At 45.1% G+C, this 23,518-nt stretch overlaps 1 protein-coding gene across 9 annotated transcripts in view; it reads left to right on the top strand.

Moving 5' to 3' along the window:
- Positions 1-23,518, top strand: part of ZDHHC14 (zinc finger DHHC-type palmitoyltransferase 14) — a 278,576-nt gene that overhangs the window by 152,797 nt on the left and 102,261 nt on the right. For all 9 annotated transcript variants that reach the window (XM_070603097.1, XM_070603094.1, XM_070603093.1 and 6 more), the window contains one exon: positions 9,062-9,222. In XM_070603097.1, coding sequence (XP_070459198.1) covers positions 9,062-9,222 — 161 coding nt within the window. The remainder of the gene's footprint in view (positions 1-9,061; positions 9,223-23,518) is intronic.

The raw sequence follows: 23,518 nt of genomic DNA, 5'->3' as shown, positions 1-23,518 counted from the left end.
ACAGGCAAAAGCCCTGAGGAGAGGCACGTCTGGCAGTTTCTAAGAACTGCAAAGAGGCCATGAGGACGGAGCAGAGTGGGCAAGAGGGTGGAGTACAAGTTGAGGCCAAAGGCAACAAGCCCGATGGCTGGGTGGCCTCCCAGAGGATGTGGGCTTTAGTGGGCTTTAGTTTTGAGCAGAGGAGTGATGTCATCTGACAAGCTTTCGCAGCATCACTCTTGGTGATGTGAGACTGTGGGGGGCAGGAAGCGAGGAGAGGAGTCGGAAGCTATCGCTTTGGAGGGCGCCAGGACGATACGCGTGGAAAGCCTCCAACCGTGACACTCTGAGTCAAAAAGCGATTCAGAAAAGCGTGAAGACGTTTTAGGAATCCTTTGGTCGATTTACTGCACTCACTCACATTTTTTTAAACATATGCGCAATAGTGATATAGATTTTAAAATTGGCGTCCAAGTAAGTCCAAAACAGCTCTTTCAATAAGCATAAAACAAAGATTCCAAGTGATTACAGAGCGCTGTCTTGTCTGGCACATATTTCCTTAAATGATACATGTTAAAATTTTGGTACCTTAGATTTGATGAAACACAGAATTATGGGTAGAGCTAGTGTGGTGCTGAGATTTTTCTGTACAGAGTTGCCAAAATGGAAGAAGAGTGGACAGCCTTTCAAATGTAAAACAGGGTCAGAAGCAGCCACACCTTGGAATTCTGTTTGGGGCCAGAACGAACCCCGTATCTCTCCTCTGGCCAATCTGTATGAAGGCATCCTCCAGCACCCACTCCCAGCATGCCCCAAGGCTGGGAAGTTTCCACAGGGACCTCTCTTGCCCTGCCAGTTTCTTATGGGCCCAGAATGCACTGAAAGCAACATGATGGAGTTGTCCGGATAGTTCATCAGCCATACAGCACCTGAAAACGACACAATCATTTGAGTAAGGGCTGTCATAGAAAGTCTGGGATGTATGGTCGCCATGCCTAAGTAATCGTGTTAGGTCATTTGGGGCAGAGAAATGCTGACTTTGCTCCCTGTGATCCACACACTAGCCAGAAGCCTTTGGCTTCCTGGAATTTTAAACCAAACTCAGAATCACTTGGCAGAAACTTTGAAGCCCCACAATTTTCTCCAACAAGCCCTTGCACCTTCTCAATGGTAGATGGGTGTATTGGGCTGTTTACATGCCGTGATTGGAAGTCTGTGTCTTTAAACAACAGGTCCCCACGTTCCGTGTCTATAACTGGACCGATCTGGGTGGTCTGGGAGGTCCCAAGTAAAAATAATGGCACTGATTTTGTCACACAGGAGCTCCACAAGCTTCATGCAAGACTGTGCTGTGTTTGAGGACATCCCTGATGTAACTCCATCCAGCTGGGGAGGCCTCCAGGGAGCAAGCAGATTTCTTAGGACTGGCCTCCCCTCCTTCACCTGCCTCCTTCCCTTAGTAAGCCTAAAAGCTACAGTTCTCAGAGAAGAAAGTTGATGGGGAGTGGTGTAACAATGAGCCTGCTGAGTCTTTGATGACACTAGGCGTCATCCTTATAGTCTATAAATTTCTATGTGGAGGTCTAGTCACCTATCCTTTCTCTCTGGCTTTGAACTTTTCCTTCCAGTTTTCTCTTGTTACTTGTTTCCCCTTTGGTCCCTCAGTCCTTCCATATAATATTGGTAGTTTCATCATTATGTGCAACTAGCAAGGTGGGGGCTTTTCAAAAACTGGGTGCTGCCATGGGGTGTCTTGTGGGAGAATGGTACCCTTGGGAGTTTTATGAAATCATCTATTTGTTTTTTCTCCATCCTAGAGTTATGAATGGGTATTATTCGTGAATCTTTTTTTCTCGTTTTGTCTCCAAGGAATGTGCTTGTCTTTGCCCTGTAGTGGTACATTTATTTCTAAGTATGTGATTAAGGAACAAATCATAAAACTAATGGTGTTTATGTCCCTGCCTATAAATGAAAAATACATTTATTTTACAGTGACTCATATGAAAAGGAGTAAGATCATTTTTATTACAACCCTTACCACCTCCATTCCTCACAATGCTACTCTGTTATTATTTCAGACATGTGAGTCATTGGCTCAGAGGATTTCATTTTATCATCATTTATTTGCTTTAACTATTTATTATTGAAATGCATTGCAATCAAGTCTCTGAAATTTAAAATAAGAAGGTAACTTTGTGATTTCTGAAACATAGAAACCTCTTTTGTTAGACGGCATCATCGATGAAGCAAGGCCACTTCCCTCTCCGGCCTAAACATTAATTGCATGTCTCATTTCTACATATAAAGAATATTCTCGTGTTTATGTTTTCGTAGGTACAGGACAGAATAAAAATATCAAATGTAGGCCCTGCTGTAGTTAGGGGTCATAAGGTACAATTAGCAGGGTATTTTTTTTGTATGTGTATCCATTTGCAGGCAAAAATTAAAAGATGACTCGAATTGTTTCCATATGGGAAAAGATTCTCTACTTTTTCTTCCAAAATCCACTTGGTTTTAATCTCTCTGCTACATCTCGTTAATATTGTTTTGTTTTGTTTTTGTTTTTAAGTAAAGCTGATCTTCCTCCAAAGAATGTCCTGTGGAAAAACAGAGAGACCCAGTAATGAAATCCAGGCGTCTTATGTGAAATGTTTCAGAAATTAATTTAGTCCCAGGATTTTTGTCCGAGGAATCAGTTTTATGTCAAATTCTAACCTGTGAGCTAGTCTCTAACTATGAACGCAGAATTAATGACAGTATTGATTCTGGGATGTCAGGATCTGTTTGATGATAAAATAATTTTGTCATAATTAATGGCAAAACACACTCATTGCATAGTCTCAGATAATAAAGACCCCAGAAAAGAGTTCCGCCCTTCACATGTAAACATCAAAACGCAAGTAATTATTTTTCCTAAAGGTTTGAGCAGATTGCTATTAGAACTGAAAAAATTCCTTCTAATCTTTTGGCCATGCTAAATTCCTAATGATTGCCTGGAAGGACCTTTCTTTGCCTGTAATGTAGAATGAGTTGCCAGTTTGTAATAAGCATTTAATCATCATATCCAAAGTCAAACAGCTCCCACTGATGTATAAGATAGGAGAGGGTGCCTTGTAAAGGATTTCATCTTCTTAGCATTTGTTTCGTCTGGTGCTAAATTAGCTCATTTCTTTTAGGTTATGAAAATGCATGCTTTCAGATTCTTATTTTTTTTCTCCTGTCACTTTCCCATTAAGTTTTATGAAGACAAGACACTTGTAGCCTGTTTTCCACATGGGTTGTATGTAGGTCACAATTCTTCAGACAGAAAGAGGACTCCATTTGGTGTTTATATCTTTGGCAGCTGCATCAGCATCTTGTATCCAATCCAGGCCCTCGGGGGAAGGAGTCTTCCTCATCACAGATGGCTCAGAATTCGAGATTCTATCCGCAGTTGCTCAGAAACGTGAAGGAGCCATTTTCAAGTTGTCTGAGCTCCGGCTAAGAATTTCCTTCGCTGCTCACAGTGCTTTAGCTACTAAGCCAAGCCGGTTGCTGTGGGTTGGCTGAGATTTCCCGACAGTCTCGCCTCCTTCCAGAGGTCTCGTGATCACTGCCGTGGCAGGGTCTGCATGTTGCCTCGTCTTTGCCAGAAGGACTGCAGATGCTCTCTGCTTTTTCTGAGCAGCAGTTTGAAGCAATGTGTGTAGCACACTATCTCATTGTTTGCTTTGGGGCGTGACTTCTGCTGCTTTGTAAAGAGTGTTGTCCGAGATTTCAAAGAGAAACTCAATATTGGCCTTTGTCACACAGAGGCTGGTAGGGCAGGGGACTGCCACAGAGCAGCTCATATTGTACAAAGTTGGACCAACACAAGGGGCTTCATCTGCTGGAACTTTAGAACGTGAAGAGGGTAGAGGTTCTAGTTAATGCTTCCAGAATGTGTTCGTATGGCACACTCAACTCAGTGAACTAAGGACAATCTACTTCTCTCAGCCGAGGAAGCCTGGAGGGGGCAGGTCTTCAGACCTGTTTGAAGGAAGTCACAGGACCAGCAAGCTTAGAAGATGAAGTGAGTTCTAGACATGAGGTGTGTGGTTGGTGTTGAGGGTATGGCTGACTTGACTTTCCTCCTCTTTTCTGTGTTGCTGTCAAACTCAGTAAAAGGGTCCCATTCATTCACTTACTCAGCAAGTATCTGTCAAATACCTACCATGTATGGGCATTGCCCTAGGTGCTGTAAGGCCACAATGATGACCAGGGCCCAGTCTCACCCTCCGGGACTTCCAATCCAGTGAGGTCCCTGAGCATGGCCACAAATAGCCACACGTACCATAGAGAAGAGCAAACAAAAATATTCCAGAGGTTCAGAGAAAGAGACCATCCCTTCTGCGTGGCGGTGAGCCAAGAACAACTTTTCACAAAGTCTTTATAGGAACTTAAAGTTGGGGGGGCCTTTAAAGAGCTGAGATGGGGCGTGAGGGCATTCCAGACACAAGGGCTGAGTGGGCAGGGGCCTATTTGAGAAGGTCAAGAGGTCAGGATAGCTGAGCTGTCCTTGTCTGTGTGAAAAGGGGGAGTGGGGTGGAGGATGAGCGGGAGAGACTGGCGACCAGGCATATGGGCTATGGAGGCCAGAGAAGGAGCTTGAATGAATTTGCAGGAAAAGGGGAGCTACCGCAGGCTTTTGAGCAGAGACGTGTATCAGAGCTGGCAGCATGGTTAGGGCCGATGGAATGGGGGCCTGAGGCAGGCAGAGGGCGAGCTGGCTGTTCCAGTTGGCTCCCAGGCGAGGGAAGCTGAGAGGCGAGGAATTCAGGGCAGTACCCCATGAGGTTCCTGAGAAGACAGGAATCGGGGGGCAAAGTGAAGTGGAAGGATGAGCCCTGGGCAGAAGGAAGGCTGCCTGCTCTCTAAGAATGAGGAAGGACAAGGCAGTGTGCAGAGGTTCCCTTGGGGGCTTCTGAAGAACTCACAGACTCTAGGGAACCAGATGTAAACATCTGGCAGACCCAGAGAATGCAAAGCTACCGTGTAACAGAGCCATTGAAATCAGCACCTGGAGGCCCCACTCCTTTCTTGTCCAGCCACAGAGGGGCCAGAAACTGCACTTGACCAGCCGGGGAAGGGGAAGAGGTTTAACCTAAAATCAGGTTAAGAGTTTTCACTATTAACTGGGATTGTTACCCTTTTAATTACTGAAATGAGACTGTTTCCCACTTAAAGTGACTGAAGGCCTTCCTGTCGGCTTCATCTCATGACCGGAAGAGTCAGGGGACCCAGCTGAGTTTTCACACAGGAGCAGGAGCAGGTTTAAAAGGGAGACTGAGAAAGGCGTGTTTCAGATTCATGTGTGATTCCTCCACGTTTGCCAACGAGTCACAGAGAAGCAGTCCTGGCAGTTCGGAGACATTCACTTGACTGAGCTCTTCCTCTTCCTCCTTTCCTGGATGGAGCTGATTGAATTAATCAATTCAAGTGCAAATAACTTAAACCACAGTGTACTGTGTCTGCGATAAGAGTGTGCCCGGCGAGAGAAAACTTAAGTTGAAGACATTGATCTCTAATTGTGAATTTCAGATATTAGCAAGGGCAGCAGACGTCCTTGGTGGGAGGTCCGGGGAGGTGATGGAGAGGTGCTCAGAGCCAGCAGCCTGGAGAATGGGTAGCCCCTGAAGACCACAGCCCTGTGTGCAGTGTACTTGGGACAGGAAGCCATCTGGGACATGGCTCACTCATCAGCTGCAGCTGGCTCTAAGGGCGCAATCTTTGCGACTTTGAGCAGACAAACTTTGAGGTCAACCAAGTTACGTTTCAGACCCAAAAGGGAAAAACAGAGACACCATAACCCAAGATCTGCCAAATCACCTTCACAGGAGGGTTCTGACAGCACTGAAGTATCCATCCTTGGAGAAGCCAATGGAGCTAAATAAATCACAGCTCTAAACACCTGATTGCATCCTCCTGACTCGTCCATCCCCGTCATATTGTCCAGCTGCGCCCTGGCTGCTGCTGCTTAACAACTGTCCCAACTGCTTGTTATTTAAACTCATTAAAAATGAGAAAGAGAAAAACCATTGCCCTGTTTTATTCTCTGCCATTATGCAAAGAGGCATTCTTCTGTTGAATCCTGGATTTAAATTCTGGAAAATTCTCTTCTACACAAGTGGTCATTTCCCTAGCCATTTTGTGAAACAAAACAAGTCCCCCTAGAGTCGATTCTTTAAAAATGTACATATTTAAAAAATATTTAGGGCTAATATATAGAAATTGAAATCTATTAGTACCAGAGTCAGTTTTATGCCTGCGGTATGGACTGTGTTTATTTGTGATTGTGGTACACGAGCAGATTTTTAAGGCTTAATACAATGTAAGGTTGCTTTTTCTATGACAATAAGAGTAACAAAGACAATGGCTTACTTTATGACACAAACACTTTTTAGTGATCTTTGAGAGTTTGAGTTCCTTGATATCAACTCCAGGTTGAATATCACAGTCAGAGATTTAATCAATAGACTTGTAGCAATTGATCTTTATCACCAACTCTTCGTAGAAGCTCCATGTCACAGTCCAAATGTGCCCCATTTAACACAATGGACAAGCCCTGCAAAGGCACCTATTTTTGTAACCCGCCGCACTGTGCCATATCATAGAGCTGGAACACAGCTCCCTACGGACATTTTGGCTTCCAAGTTAGATGCAGCATTAAATGCGATTTTGATTGTCCCTTTATGTTGAATCTCTAAAGGGAAGATGGTCATTTCTTAACAAGACTTTCATTCTCTACATGACTCATATTAAAATAAAAGTTCTGTACCAGGCCCTAGGGCCCAGGCCCGCAAGAGAGGGAAGCACCCCACCTGGCGCCATCTTTTAAAATCTCTTAATTGTCAAGACTAGTAGTTCTCCATTGCAGGAACATATTTCCTTTATAATCCAGGAGCACGCTCGGAGCGCTATTTGCCAGATTCTGGTGTCCCCAAGGTTCTTAAGTGTTTATTTAACTTGAAGCTTTTCAGTACCTAAAATCATAAAATCAAATTTTTTAGAAAAACTGGAAGCCCACTAAAGGGTATTAATTATGTTAGTATTCGCCTAAAAACACTCGAGGAAAAGCAATGCCTCTTTTTCACACAGCAAAATCGGTTGGATTAAAAAAGTCATTTTCATAATTTAAGCGAATTCTTTCACAAAGGGGGTTTCTTTACTCCTTTTCTCCACAGCAAGTTCTTTTTATCTTCTTGCTCTCCTTGCCAAATTCGCTCTCCTATGAAAATCTCTGACGGTGTTCAAAAAGGCTGAACTGTCTGGCAGTTTGAGCAGGATCATGTCGATGCAGGCATGACAATTAACAGTTTTTATGGTTCCCTGTGAATCCTGTGAAGAGAAGTCGCAACTGGCCATGCGGTCGAAACGTGACCTGGTGCTGTTTTCTGTTGTTGGTTTTGTTCTGCTTCTGCAGGGGAGTTGGTGTGGGAGAGATAAAAGAGATGTTAGAAGTGTCACAGATTTTTGTCTCTCTAAATCAGGTGATTCTCTTCTTCTGTTGCTACAGTCCACCTGCCTGGCAGGAAATCCCGCCTGGTCATGGGTTAGGTTCTTCCTCCAGCTTCTTAAAGCTGTTGGAAAATCTCTAGGTTTCTGTAGAGCAGGGAATTCAGCAAAGGCCTTTGGTCTCCAGTTCACAGTAACCATTCCATGTAGGCTTGTCCAGCCGCCATGCCTCTTGAAGACCCGGTGCTCGAACATGCCTGTTTCCTGGTCTCAGCAAAGGGCATCGTGGCCTGTGATCCTCGAGGCCTAGACTCTTGCCAACATCCCCTTGCCAACCCATCAGAAACCTCACCACCCCGCCTGCAAGCACTTTACAGGAGTGGGGTGCTGGTCCTCAATACTCCCAGGACTGAGCCTCCATCCACCTCCTTGTCTTGAGCAAAGCTTTCCAATCTTTTCTTCTCTAGCTACTTCTTTGTTTTGTCTTGAGTAGCATCTGGAAGAGTAGCAGCTGATGAAGTGGACCATCTAGGAGATGCTTTCCACTCTAGATGGAAATACAGATGTTTCCACTCTAGATGTTATAATTCTGTGATTCCGTGTTGTGTTCCTCGAAACCCACGATGTTACTGAATGTGGTGACAACAGACTAACCATGGTCATTACAGATCCCATCCTTTACTCAGTTTCAGGCACTGAGCTCTTCTCACTCTGCCTCTCAGCACCTCTGTGGAGTCAAGGGGCAGTGATGGTGGGCCAGGGCATGGTGCTTCAAACTGCCCTGGTTCCTGGATCCCTGGAGCCTGGCCTGGCATAGACTTTAGTCTGTCCCCAGGGCACCTCTCCCTGACTCATCACACTCTCTGTTGCATGTCAGCGCATACAACTAAAGGACAATGAAAAGGTTTCAGAGAATTGAGTTGGGTCACGTTCATCAATTGTTAGCTTAAATGCCTTCTGGAAGAGTGTGAGATTATTATATTCCAGCCACCAAAATCCCTTTAATCCTCTTCGGAAACTGGCCTGCAAGTTCATTTCCATAGCTCATTAACCTCTTTTGGATCGATTAGCTTCAAAATGTTGAAAATTGGTTTTTCGCCTTTTGAGGGTAAATTTGCAACCCTCAGCGTTTTGCGCTGGCTGAAAGTCCCTGAGTTGCTTGCCCCAGAGGGGAAAGGCTGGGCCTGATGAAGACAGTTCTAAGCTGGTGTCTTCTTACGTTATACAATTCCAGGGGAGAGTGGGAGGGCCACAAGGATTCAGGAGCTGTGTTTTCAGCACACTGGGACAAGCTCTGTATATCTTAGATTGATGGTACACGCAGGATGCTTTTCGTTCTCCTGCCAGTGTCTTTCTTAAGTAGCTCTGTGGCAGCAGAGGACCCTGGGCTATTATGGCTGGAGAGTGGGGGTTAAATTGTCCACAAGAAAGAATTGCAGACCTCCCCAAATGTAAATGCTTAACAGAGATGGATTTTAATGGAAATCAATTTCACTCCTCCTAAGAAGCCTCTGGCTTCTTGGAAAATACAGACTGCTCACTGTTGATTACTGACATGATATTTCCTTTCTTTCTCCCCTCCCTTCCTGCCTTCCCAACCTGTTGGCAGCTGTCCATATCTGGCAGTGAAAATCACTCCTGCCATCCCCGTGGTTGGCGGCATACTGTTCTTCTTTGTGATGGGGACCCTGCTTCGCACCAGCTTCAGTGACCCCGGCGTCCTTCCGCGAGCCACGCCTGATGAAGCCGCCGACCTGGAAAGGCAAATAGGTAACCCTGAAGGTCGGCCCTCAGCCTTTGGCCACTTGCCACCTGTGCGGGGCCACAGTGCGGGAGGACAGGCGGAGGTGGCGGTGCAGGAGGGGCAGGGCGCTGGACGGTGCCACGTAACCCGGGAGGAGTCCCGGCAGCCTGCATCCCCTCGGCGGCAGGATGAGCTGAGGAGGAGGTGGGATGTACAGTGGTCGGAGGTAAGGCCGAGGGGCTGGTGCACGGGAGGCGGGCTGGTGGTGCCATCAAGCAAGGAACCACCCCGAGCCATTTCCTGATGTTTCTTTGAAGCCCGAGTGTCCGAGTCTGTTCTGAGGACCCTCAGTGGTGAGAGACCTGTAGATGTAGGTGACTCTCTCTATTCTCTTTTATAATCATCGTAGCTTAACTCCCCTTTCCATAATATAAACCTGGAAAGGTCACATCTTAGACTGCTGTCTTATTTATCCAGCCTGGGATCCAGAATTTCCTTTGTTTATTTATTTATTTATTTTTGCTGAGGAAGATTGGCCCTGAGCTAACATCTGTGCCAATAGTCCGCTATTTTGCATGTGGGTCACCACCACAGCATGGCTAGGGACAAGTGGTGTAAGTCCACTCCTGAGAACCGAACCTGGCTGCCAAAGCAGAGTGCACGGAACTTAACCACTAGACCACAGGGCCAGCCTCCAGAATTTCCTTTATTATGGCATAAAAAAGGTATATATTGAGATATACTGACATGAATAGCTTTATTTTTCCTTAGGTATTGAAATCTTAGGATAACAAGTTTACAGCAATCCATTCTAAAGATATTACAACAAATCTTAATTTGTCACACAACAAACTTTTAAAGCTCTTTTTTCTAATTAAAAAGAGAGCTTTCTCTCTCCCTTAAAAATTTGCATTTCAAAGCCTTCCCAGTGGGGTAGTGGTTGAGTTCATGTGCTCCACTTCAGTGGCCTAGGGTCCACGGGTTCAGATCCTGGGTGCGGACATACACACCGCTCATCAAGCCATGCTGTGGTGGTGTCCCACATACAAAGTAGAGGAAGATTGGCACAGATGTTAGCTCAGGGCCAATCTCCCTCACCAAAAATAAAAAAATAAAATTAGTCTTATAAAGCATATTTTTAGAAAAGATGTTTGAATTTGTGAATGTGTAGCTTTGCAGTGGTGCATCAGTTAATTTGACAAGAGTGGCAGAGGTGTTTTGGTGACTCAGTGTGAGCACAAAGTTTAGGCATGAAAAATCCTTTGACAGTTAGTTCTCTCCCAGTATTCCTCCCATTCCATGGGCTTCGTTCCCTCCCCAGCCTCACTCAGCTGAGAGACTCTCCCTGCCTTTTCCACAGTGTAAAGAGATACAAGTGTGGGTCTTGATAGGCAGTGTCTGCTCTGGGCTGCCGTCCCTAAGCACTGAAGCACAGTTGTGCCTTTCTCTGAGGATCTGCCTCTATCCTTTGTCCCTGTCGCCTGGGTAGGAGCAGTAAAGGAGTTGATAGCAGGAGTGTATGGTGGGTGGTCTGCTGAGCAGCAGCCTTTTTGTGTCCTGAGGTAGGGGTGGGAAGAAGCAGCAGTGGGGAGACAGTCTCTTTCTTACCACCACATTTTGGGACATCAAGACAGGACATTAATTCATAATTTAAAGCCTCACATTTATAGCACATTAATAATTTATAAAGACCATCCATGGCAATCATGGAATTTGATCACATCCAAGCAAGTTTGTGAGGAAGACTTTATCATTACACCCACTTTACAGATAAGGAAACTAAGCCCCAAAGAGGCAGATGGGAGAAAGTGGCAGAGCCAGAGCCTCGAACCTACATCGGCTGGATCTCAGCCCTTGTTCTTTCCAGGTTGTCATGTCATAGGGGAGAGAGGGAGACCAGGCCCACTTTCCTTCAAGGACTAGAACTGGACCTATAGCAAGAACACAGTCTGTGCCCACCTCACATTAGCACACAGCTTGAAAATCTTCCACTCCAGCAGTGCGCACAGAGCCCAGCTCCCCACACTGGCCGTTAATCATTTTCCTGCTGTGATCCTGTTTTTTTCCCCTGCCTCCCAGTTAGTGCAAGAAGCATCGGCAAAGTCAGCAAGATTAGGAACCAGTTTTCTGCCTTTCTTAAAAGGGACTATAAAGAGTGACCATGAAACTCTCTATTATAAATGCAGATTCTAACAGGCACAGAGTTCCCATTCATCCTTATTAATATTGAGGAAGTTAAGCAATTCACTGAAGTTTTTTTCTTTTTCTTTTTTCTTTTTTTTTTTTTTTTTGCTTAAAGTTGATAACCTTAGAGCAGTATTTTTTTTTTTTTCAGTGAGGAAGACTGGCCCTGAGCTAACATCTGTTGCCAATCTTCCTCTATTTTATATGTGGGTCACCACCACAGCATGGCTTGACGAGCAGTGTGTATGTCCATGCCTAGGATCTGAACCGCAAACCCTGGGCCACTGAAGGAGAGTGCACAAACTTAACCACTACACCAATGAGCTGGCCCCTAGAATAGTGTTTTTTAATATAAGTATTTGTAAAAGGCAGCTCTGCCCTGTGCCACCCCCCACTCCCACCCCACGGAGACATAGATTCTGTTGAGAGAACGAGATGGGCTAAAGGATAAAACCACGTTTTGTTTCCTGAAGGCAGAGGATCTTCAGAGACAGGACGTCAGTGTGGCAGAAATGAGTAGCTTGTCACATCCTCTCCCCAAAAGTCAACAATAAACCTGAACAAAATAGTGAGAAACAATCATTTCATGGTTCTGGAATTTGACCATGTTGAGAAGTGGTTATTCATGAAAAACTGTAGAACTTTGGGTAAGAGCAGTGAGAGTCTGGGGCCCTCTCACTTGGGGCTGCTCCACTGGCACCCTGAATTCCAAAGGGGAGGAAGCTCTACCTAGACCAGGGCAAGCCCTGAAAACCAGCAGCTTCCCTGTCTGAGGGGCTGTCTTGGTTTGGAGTGGAGTATGGCAAAAAACAGTAACTGAAACTTTCACCTTAAGAAGCTAGACAAAGAAGAGCAAACTAAACCCAAAGCAAGCAGTAGTAAGTTAGCATTAAAGATGAATGGAAATCAATGAAATAGAATACAGAGAAAATCAGTGACACCAAAAGTTAGTTCTTTGAGAAGAGCAATGAAAGTGGCAAACCTTTCTCCATCCTATCCCCTCCCCCCAAGAAAAGACAGAGAGAAGACACAAATTAGCCAAATCAGGAGGCATCACCATCGACTGCAGAAATTAAAAGGATTTTAACTTTATGCTGCACATTAGACAACTTAGATGAATGAACAAATTCTTAGAATGCCACGATGATCAAAAAGATGACTCAAGAAGAAATAGAAAATCCAAAGAGACCCATAACAAGTAAAGAAATTGGTTGTTTATGTGAAAAAGATCAGTTTGAATCCTTACCTCACACCATACATAAAAGTTAATTTCAGAGACCTAAATATAAGAGTTAAAACTATAACACTTCTGCAGAAAACATAGAAGAAAATTTTTGTGATGTTGGGTTAGGCAGAGTTCTTAGATATGACACGAAAAGCATGATTTGTAAAAGAAAAAAATGATAAATTGAATTTCATCAAATTAAAAACTTTTGTGCTTCATGAGACACTATTAAGAAATTGAAAAGACAAGCCACAGACTGAGAGAAAATATTTGCATATTATATATCTGATAAAGTGTCTTGTTCTTGTGTCCTGAATATATAAAGATCTCTTACAACTCAATAATAAGACAAAGAACCCAACTAAAAATGGGTAAAGGATTTGAATAGACATTTTTCCAAAGAAGATATATGAATGGCCAATAAGCACATAAAAAGATGCTCAACATCATTAGTTATTAGGGAAATGCAAATCATAACCAGAGTGAAGTACCATTTCACACCGACTACAGTGACTCTAATCAAAAATACTGACACTAAGGGGCCAGCCCCATGGCCAAGTGGGTAAAGTTCCACACCCTCCTCTTTGGCGGCCCAGGTTCACGGGTTCAGATCCCAGGTGTGGAGCTACTCCACTCATCAGCCATGCTGTGGAGGCGTCCCACATACAAAGTAGAGGAAGATGGGCACAGATGTTAGCTCAGGGCGAATGTTCTTCAAGCAAAAAAAGAGGAAGATTGGCAACAGATGTTAGCTCAGGGAGAATCTTACTCAACAAAAAGGACAAAAACAAAAACGACCCCACAAATACTGACAATCAATAACAAATGTTGATGAGGACACGGAGAAATTGGAACCCTCACGCATTACTGGTGGGAATGTAAAATGGTGCAGCCACCTTGGAAAACAGTTCCTCAAAATTCCTCAAGAAATTAAACATTGAGGTACCATGTCACCCAGCAATTCTACTTCTAGGTATATATCCAAGAGAAATGAAAACATATGTCCTCGAATGTGCATTATACCTAATAGCCAAAAACCGGAAACAACCCGAATGTCCATCAGTGGGTGAGCTGATGGAAAATATGAGGTATACCCACACAATGGAATACTACTGAGCAATAAAAAGGAGCGAAGAGTTGACATAACATGGACGAACCCAGAAAACATTATGCTAAGTGAAAGCAGCCAGGTCAAAAGGCTGCATATTGTGTGACTGTGTTTATGTGAAATGTTCAGAAAGGGCAACTCTTTAGATACAGAAAGCTGGTCAGTGATTGCCTGGGCTGGGGGTAGGAGTGAGAATTGACCGGACACGGGCATGAGAGAACTTGTTGGGGCGATGAGAATGGTTGTGATGGTTGCACAATCTAATAAATTTACTAAAAATCATTCTAACGTACACTTATAATGGATTACTGATATAATATGTAAATTACACCACCATAAAGTGGTCAAAAATAAAAAGGAAGAAGAGAGGAGGGGAGAGAGGAGGAAGATGGAGTGGAAGGAAGGTCCCACCCATCCTGCAGTTGTGTGTCTTAAAGCTGTTGGACACTTTCTAAACCTCATTCCTCGTTGTTCTTACCTGGAGAATGGGAAGAGTGACGCACATCCTGTAAGGTTCTTGTCAGGACTGGCCTAGCTCAGTCACTGGCAGTATTATTTTAAGAAAAATATTCTCCTCTTTTCCCACCCAGCTCTCGCTTCACCTTCTTCAAACATCGATTCTCATAAAAAGCGACCTGAAATGCGATAGGAATAAATGGCAGAGCTGATACAACGTGCGGCTCATGCTTTATCAGGAGTCCTCCCGTTGATTACTTGGCTGCGGAAAATGAGATTATGTCCCAGTGAAATCTTAGCACATTTATTTTCCTATCTAAAGAAGGAAAAAGGAAAAATGAGATTTGGAAACTTTTCGGTATTAGGTAATTAATTCTAATTATCCGTAGTGTACCTCTACTTACAGAAGCCCGTGAGAGCCGCTTGAGACCAGCCATCTGAGTCATTTACTGCAGACTCGCCAAGGCCCTGGACAGCGTCGCCCGTCCCCAGCTTTCTGGAGGGGAGCGGGTGGTGAGGAGGAGGCTGTGCGGCTCAGAGTCTGTTAGTCTCTTGAAAGGCCTTCCTCTTCTTTTTTCTGAAAGAATTCTCCCAGTTACTTATGTCGCAGCTAAAAGGACGGCAATGACCAGCACCAGGGGTCCCCGGGGGTGTCGCCGGGTCACTGCAGTCCTGTGTGTAAATTACAGTTGTGGAAGTTCAGTTTTTTCAGTTCACTTGGGGACGATCAGATACTAAGCGACGGATTGGGGGTTGGAAAAAAATTACAAGATGCTGTATCATAAATCATGGGATCAAAGCATTTCATTACAATTAGGGATAGACCTTTCCAGGCATCCAGATGGAGACAAGGGCGGGCCTGCCTCTCCGCTCCCTGTTCCCCATGCGCCCTCTCTTCCCATCCTCTCCACGGTCCTGAGGAGGGAAGTCAGGCCAAATGGGCACTCGGCTTGCTGGGCTCCGAGAGCAAGGCTCCTTATTTAGCAAACTCTCCCCCGGTGTCACGGTGACCTTGACACAAAGGAAGTGATCTCAGGGTCGCTTGGTGGGGGTGGAATCAGATCAAAGGAAGCTGAGTGGTCTTTAGGACATTCCCTCGAGCTGGGCAGCATCTGAAGAACTGTTGCCTTCGCTCTGCGCCTTCTACTGACTGGCTCGAACACCAACCTGTTAGATCAGTGCGCACGTGTCTGCCTCTGTCTCTTTCCCTCCCTCCCTCGTTTCCCTCCCTTTCCTACCCTCCTTTCCTCCCCCCATCGTCCTTCTCCCCTTCTTCCTCCCCCTCCTCCTCTCTCTCATCCCCTTCTTCCTCCTCCCCTCCTCTCCTCCCTCTCCTCTCTCATCTCCTCCTCTCTCCTCCCCCTCCTCCTCCTTTCTCCTCCTCCCCCTCCCCTCCTCCCTCTCCTCTCTCCTCTCCTCCTCTCTCTCCTCCCCTCCTCCTCCTTTCTCTTCCTCCCCCTCCCCTCCTCCCCCTCCTCTCTCATCTCCTCCTCTCTCTCCTCCCCCTCCTCCTCCTTTCTCCTCCTCCCCCTCCCCTCCTCCCTCTCCTCTCTCTCCTCCCCCTCCTCCTTCTTTCTCCTCCTCCCCCTCCTCTCCTCCCTCTTTCCCTCTTCCTCCTCTCTCTCCCCCTCCTCTCTCATCTCCTCCTCTCTCTCCTCCCCCTCCTCCTCCTTTCTCCTCCTCCCCCCCCTTCCTCCTCCTTCTCCTCTCCTCTCCCATCCCCTTCTCCTTCGCTGTCTTCCCTTCCTCTTGCTTCTCCTCCTCCTTGTTCTCTCTCTCATACTCCCTCCTTTGGTCAAATTCTCATCATCCAACAATTTTTCTTATAGTCCACAGAACCAATCACCATTTCTAAGACTCCAGTTTATCTCCCATTATTTCCCGAATTAGCCCTTGGACTGGGTATCCTCTAGAGGAGATATTTGGGAAGCGTGGCCCAGCAGCTTCCCCATCCTGAGGAAACGCTGGCCTTCTCAGCGGCTCAGTCTTCCACCATCCCAGACACTGCGACTCCTGGGAAGAGTTCCACGGGAACAGGATGTTTTCACCACCACTTCCACCTGCTGGAGTCTTTTCCCCGAAGACATCTTCATTCAATGTTTAAGAGCAGAAACATTTTAATTGGAATTTTAACAAGACTGATGGATTTTTGTTAAAGAAAAATACTTTCTGAGGAGAACACTATTAAGCCAATTTAAGACCTCGATCAATTTTGTCTATTGCAAAGCCAAACTATTTCCAATTTTTTCCCATTTCCATTTTTATTTTACTAAAATTATTTTTATTGGAGTAATTTCTTATTTGCATAAAATTTATAACTAAGATTATTTTTATTGATCAGATTTCTTTTAATATCATGAAAGCTGTCATTGTCAATTTTTTTATAGAACTATTATTTCTACGAAGGCAAATTTTCCTGATGATTTGATTTTTTACCATGTGAATTTTTTAAGCCATTATTGGTTGCTTTTTGTGTTGGTTATTCCTATCTTGTAAGATTCACCATGAAATTGCTTTGAAACTTGATGGATTCTTACTCTTTGCCTCGTGATTAATATATTGTCTGTGATGGATCTGTGATAAGATCTTCCATACACTTGGCAGTCACTTTGTGTTCTGTACATCGGATGTCCAGGCTGTTGCGTATATAGGGAAGAAAAAATGCAGGGGTCACAGGTCGTGAATCTGATTGGTTTTTGCCAGTTTTCTTTTCAGAAGGTGACATTTTCTGACCATTTCCCCCAATTCTTATTTGCATCTCCGTATTCACCTCCAAAATTACCACCATTTATCCTTTGTGTAATTGTTATTAGAAGTGGTCATTTCGGCATCTCATGAGCATTCTGCCGGGCCCCAGAACTCGCTCCAGAGTTGAATTATGCCCACCTGTGTGAGATTCCCTTCTGCCTCTATCATTCTCTCTCCTCTGCCCCTTTCTGCCCTGTTCTTTCCAGAATGATTGCGATGCCACTTCATTAGCTTTTGGGCTTTCTTTTCCACGTACCCGCTTAAGCATTTACCGGTGTCTGTTGAAATAAAATCTTCTCTGTGCTTTTCCTGAAATTAGTTTGATGGTCCATGATGAACAGGTAGAATAATATTCATAGCTATTTTTTACTGAGTGCTTCTCTTGTGCCAGGCATCAAGCTGAGCTCTTTCCACGTATGATCTCATTTAATACTCACAACAGCCACTCCATGATGTTGAGACAGTCTTAATGTTCCTGTTTATTTATCAGAAAGCCAGTGCTCAGAAAGGAAAGTGATTTGCCAAAGGCCATCTGGCCAGAGCTGGGAGTCCAGTGCAGGTCCATCTGCCATCACACACATCTGCTCTTCACCACAGCTCGGTCCTGCCCACCATCTTGGGGCCTTGGGGAGCCAGGCCATGAGTGGGAGACTTATGGGCTCACTGGAGCAGATAGCATAAGTTATTTTCACTCTCCTCCTAGACTGTCAGCATCCTCCAGCCCTCCAACTTTCCTCTCCTGTTGGCTGACCGTCCCCATCACATCCACAGCTCAGAAGAGAGAGCCGTGGCCAGCAGACTGTGGCTAGAGGGCCTGGTTCTCAAATCCTGGGCCCAAGCGGGCAGAGAAGGAAGAACTTCAGGGAAATGCCAGACAATGATGCCCCTCTTGGAGCTGCCTGAAGATAGAGGGGCCTTTATTCCAGTGGGACTCTCACTGATGTCCAGATGTTCTGTGATGTTTGTGAAGGAGCTAAGGAAAGTGGGGAGCGGGGAAGTCCCACCATGTCTGAAGTATCGTCTGAAACAGACAAAGGCTTTTGAAGAAAATGGCATCCTAGGAATAAGAAGAAATAGATTCCTTGCTTGGGGGAAAATGCTAGAATCATCTAGTGTGTACCAACGCCAGGGAAGGGTAGGCAGAGAGTCTCCCACACAGACACAGGGTGGTGGCTCAGAATGTCAAAATTCCTGACTGTCTCTTTAAAAAAAAAAAAAATCCCAGACAGGGAGATCTGGAAACCAGATGTCACAATTCAAATTATGGTATTTGGGGAAATACCACAAGCTTCTAAGGGTTGAGTTCTGAGGGAAGGAAGGAGCCGGAGATTTTGTTTTTCCGAAGAAATTGGAAGGATGGGTGTTGCCCATCCAGGATGTTCATTGAAAGCTCTCTTATTTCTTCTTCCTATAGAAATCCAGACTTGTGTGAACGTACCCTGTGTTGGAATGGAGGCCAGTTTCTGATGCAAATGTGTTTACTTGCGTGTGAGGTTAGGACACTGTAGGTGTGATGGTTGGAGGGGAGAATTATCATGACATAGAGAAGCACCCTACAGCTCCTCACTTCTGGCGGGTGCCCTTTACAGAGTCGACTTCACGGTCTTCCGGAGAGCTTTGTGGGTGGCGAGTGGTATTTGCCTCCTTCTTCCAGGAAGAGAAATTGAAACAAGGGGGGCTAGTTAACTTGCTGAGATCACTCTGCTCCCACTTCACAGAGCCTAGGAATCTAAATACCTACGTCCACATAGGTATTTTAGTGACCTCTGTGTTTCCCATCTTGAATCTGCTGGTCGTCTCTCTTAATGTATTATGTCTTAATAGGTTGAAGATTTGACTTACGTACATGTACGTATGCACAGATTTAGAATCTTTTCTATAGAATTGGTGAACTTCTTCCCAGGAGCAGTGAGATCAGCTCATTTCAGATAAGGGGAGATCTCTTTTCCTCTCTCACTGCACCAATGTCACATTCTTTAAAGAGTTTGTGTTAAATCAGCAAAATGATGGCATAGGGCAATGTTGACATGCTTTGCTAAAAAAAAATGCACTGTAATTATAATCAGTTCCCATATACAAGGCACGAAAGGGGAAAGGAGGATGAAGCAACGAGGGTGAGAAAAAGGTCAACTTTGAGGGAGCAGGGGAAGCCAGAGGCTGCAAGGAGGGGAAATCAAAGATTAAGTGGCATTAATGGGAAGGAAAAATTGGGACCACATGGCTCAAAAATATGGGCAAAGGAAAGAGCAGGGGGTCTGGAGCATGTCAATGGAAACGAGAGGCCCAACCTCACCCAGCCAGGGGCACTAAGAAAACTGCTGATACAAGGATCCCATCAATGTCACAAAAAGGCTTTGGGAATCCACCTCTCTGACCCCAGGCTGGCTGGTCCCCTGCAATGCTGAGTCATAGAACATTCCATCTTAAAGGGACCTCAGCAATCCTGGAGATCATCCTGGACAACTCCCTCAGTTTACAGACAAGTAAACTGAGGCTCAGAGAGAGACAGGTACAGATCCGCCCCGCTCACATAGAGCTAGTCAGTGTCTGGTCCTGGGGTCCCGACTCCCCCTCCAGGTACTGTACCTTTCCTTTGACTTCTCTGCTTCTGAAATGGAATCCCTAAATCCTTGCTACGCAAAGTGAGGTCTGTGGAAGAGCAACGTCAGCAGCACCTGGAGCTTATTAGCAACGCAGACCCTGAGGCCCCGGCCCGCGTACTGGATCAGAATCTGCAGGTTAACAAGATCCATCACAGGTGATTCTCGTGAAAGCTGAGAAGCACAGCCCTAATGCCTTTCCACTCTCCACTCGGTGACAAGTCACCGAACCCAGGCCCTTCCTCTCCAACACTCAGTAAGCTCTCAGGACTGTCATATTTTCAAGAGTTTGGCTAACTAGCAACTCATCTACACTGAGCGCTCAATGTAATAACCTCCCTGCAGTTCCTCTGAGTCAGTGGCGTTTTATTATTTATTATTATTTATTAATAATAACTGTATTAATAAATACTTTCTGTTTAGATAACGCTTTACAGATTCCAAAGTACATATACATTTTTATTATCAGTAAAGTATATGGTTATGAGCACAGGCTCCATAGCTAAATTGACTGAGCCTGCATCCCAGCTCTTGCACTTGCTGTGTGACCCTGAGAAGCGTTTTAACTTCTCTGGGCCTCGATTTTAGTGAACGTAAAATAGACCCACGGAGTGCAAAGATGCATTCCGGCGTTATCATTCTGTGATTTTTACAAATAAATCCTTTTTCCTCCTTTGCTTGACCATGAAAATCCAGGAACCTAAATGCTTTAGAAGGTTCTTTAGCCTGCTCAGCTAACTACTTAAACAGAAGGAATGACGTATTCTGTTAATAATTTTAGAATGCAAGGCCACACGCACACCCATGTAAATTCAACACGTAAGCTGTTAAGTGCCAAAAAATAAGCGAGATATTTAAATGACTCACTGGAATATTACTATCATTATTACTTTAACTGGTGTGCTTGGGAGGATTAAGCGAGACGATGAAACAATAGCTCTTTTGAGTGAGAAATGAGTCAGTCCATCAATAGGTTTTAGGGGGAAGTGAAAGATAAGGGACTGCCTCCAAGAATCAGCAGGGCGTTTTGGGCAAAATAGCGATCTGGCCACGCTGCTGAGTGCGCCCGGCGGGAGGAGGAGGTGAGGCGAGAAGGGCTTTTCAGGAGAGAGGTCCCCCTGGAGGAGGTTAATCAGAAGAGTGGGCAGGCTTTCTGTGCCGGGAAATGGGAGGCATTTTCTTATTACAAGTGTAGAGCAGCATGAAAGGCAGTGCAGGAATAAAGGGAGAAAAAGAGCTCAATGAGGAGACAGGAAGTAGACCATGGCGAGGAGGTGTGGCCGGGCTCCGCTGGGAGGAGACAGGAGGGGCTGGGCAGGTGCGTGCGGGGAAGGGATTACCGGCCTCGCTGAGCAGGAGAGATGCTCAGAGAACGTGCGCTGTAGTCAAAGAAGCGGTAGGCGTTCCCTGAAGTTTTCTTGGGAAGGGCTTTTTTAAAAAAGAAACGGACTAAGGAGCCATCCCACGCTCTGCTTCACCATAAACATTTGCTTGTTTTGTAGTTTGGGGTCCAGACCAGGCATCTGATTTAACCAAAAGCCGCTTGCCAAACAACCCACTTTGTGTCTCTGGTTATCCCTTACCTGCCATAGAGGCCCCTATGTCCTTTGTGTGCTCCCCTCTGTGAACATAGAACTTGGCAGAGGTGTCATCTTTGGGGTCTGTGATATTAATGACACTGTGCCACAATCATCACCCTTTGGAACTTGGTATAATCAAACCAGCTCATTGTTGCCTTTCCACATGACTGTTCTTCTTTCTTTAGAATTTAATTCTGTAGAGTAGGGATTTACAGCCAGTTTTGTGGGGGCTGTATCTCCTTTCCCTTCTAGAAGACTCAGGTGCCCTAGAAAACTCAAGTCTAAGTTATGGGAGCTAGATCGACTGTTGTCTTGTGTTTCTTGTAGATAAGCTCTAAGGCTAAGACTCGTTGCCTATGAACATGAGTAGAGTAATGTCTGCTGAGTGTAATCTGAAGTTTGATGTGGTCACTAGGAGTCACTTGTAACCAACATGCAGAGGCTGGAAGGTGCCTGGGAGAAAAGACAGAGAAGGTGTGAGCGGGTACTCCCCCGGAGGAATGGTGGGGTCCTCCAGCGAGGGCTCTTATGCCACCATGTTTGGCGAGGAAAAACTTCCTCACCATTTCCTCACTTGCACCCATACTTGGCAACATGTCCAATGGAAATATAATGCGAGCCACATGTATAATTGCAAATTTTGTGGTAGTGACGTTTTAAAAAGTGGAAAGGAGGGGCCGGCCCAGTGGCGGAGTGGTTAAGTTTGCATGCTCTGCTTTGGCAGCCTGGGGTTCGCTGGTTTGGATCCTGGGCGCGGACCTGGCACCACTCATCAAGCCATGCTGTGGTGGCGTACCACATAGAACTAGAATGACCTACGACTAGGATATATAGCTATGTACTGGGGCTTTGGGGAGGAAAAAAAAAAAAGAGGAAAATTGGCAACAGACGTCAGCTCAGGGCCAATATTCCTCACCCAAAAAAAACAATAATAAAAATAAAAGTTAAAAAGTGAAAAAGGAACAGATGAAATTAACTTTAATAATATTTTTTATTTAACCCAGTATATCCAAAGTATTATCATTTCAACATGTATTCAATATAAAAAAATACTAATGAAATCTTTCACATTCTTTTTTGTTGTTGTTTCTTTGGGTTTTTTATGTATGTGAGGAAGATTGGCCCTGAGCTAATATCTGTTGCCAAACTTCCTCTTTTTGCTTGAGGAAGATTGTCACTGAGCCAACATCTGTGCCGATCTTCCTCTATTTTATGTGGGATGCGCCACAGTGTGGCTTGATGAGCAGTGCTATGTCGGTGCCCGGGATCTGAACCTGTGAATCCCAGGGCGCTGAAGCAGAGCACACAAACTTAACCACTACGCCACCGGGCCAGCCCCGATTCTTCGTTTTTTGTACTGAGTCTTTCCAATTGTGTATTTCACACTTACAGCACATTTCAATTCAGGTTGGCCACATTCCAAGAGCTCAGTAGACACATGTGACAAGTGGCTCTGTATCAGACAGTGCAGATTTACGGGACAAAGAATGAGACCTAAATACTTATTGAAATCGCTCAGAGTTAGTGGTTTTGTTTATCTTGTTTTGGATCATTTGAAGGAAAAGCTGGGGAAAATTTTTTTTTAACGTCATCATTTTTTGTTTGTTTTTGAAGGAGAACTTCAATAATTCATTCGTTCATTCACCCCCTCATTCAATATACAGTTGGCCCCCGGTATCCTTGGGGTCTGCGGTTGGTTGAATCCACGGATGCAGAACCCGCAGATACAGGGGGCCAACCAAAGGACTGGAACATCCATAGATTTCGGCATCCATGGGCGGTCCTGGAGCCACAGGACCACTGTATATTTATTGAGTGCTTACTGAATACTAGGCACTGTGATAAAGGCAAATTATATTCTTAACTGATATCTTCTTTTTTTGTTGTTTCTATCAATCTAATTGTGAAGTTATAAACAATGGAATCATCTGAGATGCCCGAACAGATTCATTATTATTATTAATTAATATGGTGGAATTCCATGCTATGATTAGGCCCCCGGTTCTTAAACTTGGGCACACGCCATAACCACCTGAAGGGGCTGTTAAAGCAGATGGCTGGGCCCACCTCCAGAGTTTCGGGGTCAGTAGGTCTGGGGTGGGGCCTGATAATTGGCATTTCTGGCAAGTTCCCGGGAGCAGCTGATGGTGCTGGGCTGGAGGCCACACTCTGAGAACCGCTGGGTTAGAGATGTGGTTCCTCCTTTAAGACGCTTCACCTTTTACGTGTTCCACATATCTGCAGGCACAACCCAGCATCTCAGGAGGGCTGAAGAAGCACGAGAGGCACAGGTCTCAAAGGGATTCATTGGGGAATGCGTCAATGGCCTTCCAGTGGTCTCTTTCCTGAGATGGAGATGTAATGACCCAAATGGGAAATTCTTTGAGAAACTTATTTAAGAACAATACCCAGGGACTGAAT

This window comes from Equus przewalskii, chromosome 32 (genome assembly GCF_037783145.1).
Source record: "Equus przewalskii isolate Varuska chromosome 32, EquPr2, whole genome shotgun sequence".
In the NCBI taxonomy this organism is placed as follows: domain Eukaryota; kingdom Metazoa; phylum Chordata; class Mammalia; order Perissodactyla; family Equidae; genus Equus; species Equus przewalskii.
This window is presented reverse-complemented; position numbering and strand designations above follow the sequence as displayed.